Source organism: Eimeria tenella, genomic scaffold (assembly GCF_000499545.2).
Source record: "Eimeria tenella Houghton genomic scaffold, Eth_scaff3381, whole genome shotgun sequence".
Lineage (NCBI taxonomy): Eukaryota > Apicomplexa > Conoidasida > Eucoccidiorida > Eimeriidae > Eimeria > Eimeria tenella.
Genome location: NW_013543172.1, coordinates 961 through 2,370, shown reverse-complemented (window position 1 = coordinate 2,370; position 1,410 = coordinate 961). Strand labels below are relative to the sequence as shown.

The window sequence follows — 1,410 nt, the reverse complement described above, 5'->3', positions numbered from 1 at the left end:
GTGCAGCAGCGGCGGCAGCAGGGAAGTCCCTGCTGCGGCTTCTGAAGACAATTGCCTCTGTCTCTGACCGCCGGCAAAGACAAGCAGCAAGGGCCCCACATAGCCAGTTGCTGCTGAGGAGGCTCACCCAGAAGCCAGCTGCAAACAGCAGCAGCAGCAGCAGCAGCAGCAGCAGCAGCAGCAAACGCAGCAGCAGCAGCAGCAGTGAATAGACACGGGCGCCCTTGGAGGCAGCAACGGGGGCAGCGAAACGCCGAATCTGCGGCTCCCAAAATGCAGCAGCAAGTACAGCAGCAGCAGCACCGGGAGAGCAGCAGCAGCAGCAGCAGCAACAGCAGCAATAACAACAGCAGCAACAACAACAGCAGAAGCAACAAGAGCAGCTGCAGCAACGGCAACAAAAGCAAGGACAAAACCAGCGACAACAACAACAGCAGCCGCAGCAGCAACAGCACCGCCAACAGCAACCGCAGCAGCAGCAGCAACAACAGCAGCAGCAGCAGCAGCAACAGCAGCAGCAGCAGCAGGACGGACAGCGTGTGGGGAAGCCCGAAAGGAGAATGCATGCAAAGACATGCAGCAGCCCCAAAGACACGCAGAAGTCCGCGACTTTGCGAGAGCGCCGCACCACCCAGTACACAAACACAGACCTGCAGCAGCAGCAGCAGCAGCAGCAGCAGCAGCATGTGTTGGTACGCACGAGAGCAGGAGCAGGAGCAGCAGCAGCAGCAGCACAAGTACACGCAAAATAGGTGCCACAGCAACGGCAGCAGCTGATGATGTGGCAGCAGCACCAGCAGCAGCAACTTATGCGGCAGCATAAGCGACAGCAGCATACGCGGCGGCAGCAGCAGCAGCAGCAGCAGCAAACTCACAGAGCAACGCCCGTCAGCAGCAAAGCCGCATCCAGCGCAGCTGCTGTCTCTTTGGGGGTGGAGCTGCTGCCGCTACTAAACAGCAAAGACACATGGCGTGGCTGCGGCGCATGCGTTGCCGCTGCTGCTGCTGTTGCTGCTGCAGCTGCTAGGCTGTCCTGTGGCTGACGAAAAGAGTGCTGCTGCTGCTGCTGCTGGACTACGGGTGCCGACCGCTGACGCTGCTGCAGCAACGTGAGGGCAACAAAGGAGAAGAGACACAGCAGCAAATAGAAGCAGCTCAGCAGCAGCAGCAGCTGCGACAGCAGCAGCCACGGGTCGAAGCGGCCGCCCCCGTAAAGCGCCCCTTGAATCAGCTGGGGAGGCTCTCTCCTGCTGCTGCTGCTGCTGCTGCTGCTGCCGTTGCAGCTATTGGCGCCCTGCGGTCGCCGCATCGTAGGGGCGGCAATGCAGCAGCTGCAGCAGCAGCAGCAGCAAGAACGAGGAGTCCTGCAGCATATATAGGGGGGCCCCCCGGGGATCCTCACTGAGCCTC

At 61.1% G+C, this 1,410-nt stretch overlaps 2 protein-coding genes across 2 annotated transcripts; one reads left to right on the top strand and one right to left on the bottom strand.

Annotated features, from left to right (window-relative positions):
• Window positions 1-273: 273 nt before the first annotated feature.
• Window positions 274-777, top strand: ETH_00037730 (uncharacterized protein; the record flags this gene model as incomplete). Its single annotated transcript, XM_013376351.1, has 1 exon — window positions 274-777. One exon carries the CDS (start codon window positions 274-276, stop codon window positions 775-777), a length of 504 nt encoding a protein of 167 aa, XP_013231805.1.
• Window positions 778-871: 94 nt separating this feature from the next.
• ETH_00037725 (uncharacterized protein) lies at window positions 872-1,309 on the bottom strand (the record flags this gene model as incomplete). The annotated part of the gene is made up of 1 exon (XM_013376350.1): window positions 872-1,309. One exon carries the CDS (start codon window positions 1,307-1,309, stop codon window positions 872-874), a length of 438 nt encoding a protein of 145 aa, XP_013231804.1.
• Window positions 1,310-1,410: the final 101 nt, after the last annotated feature.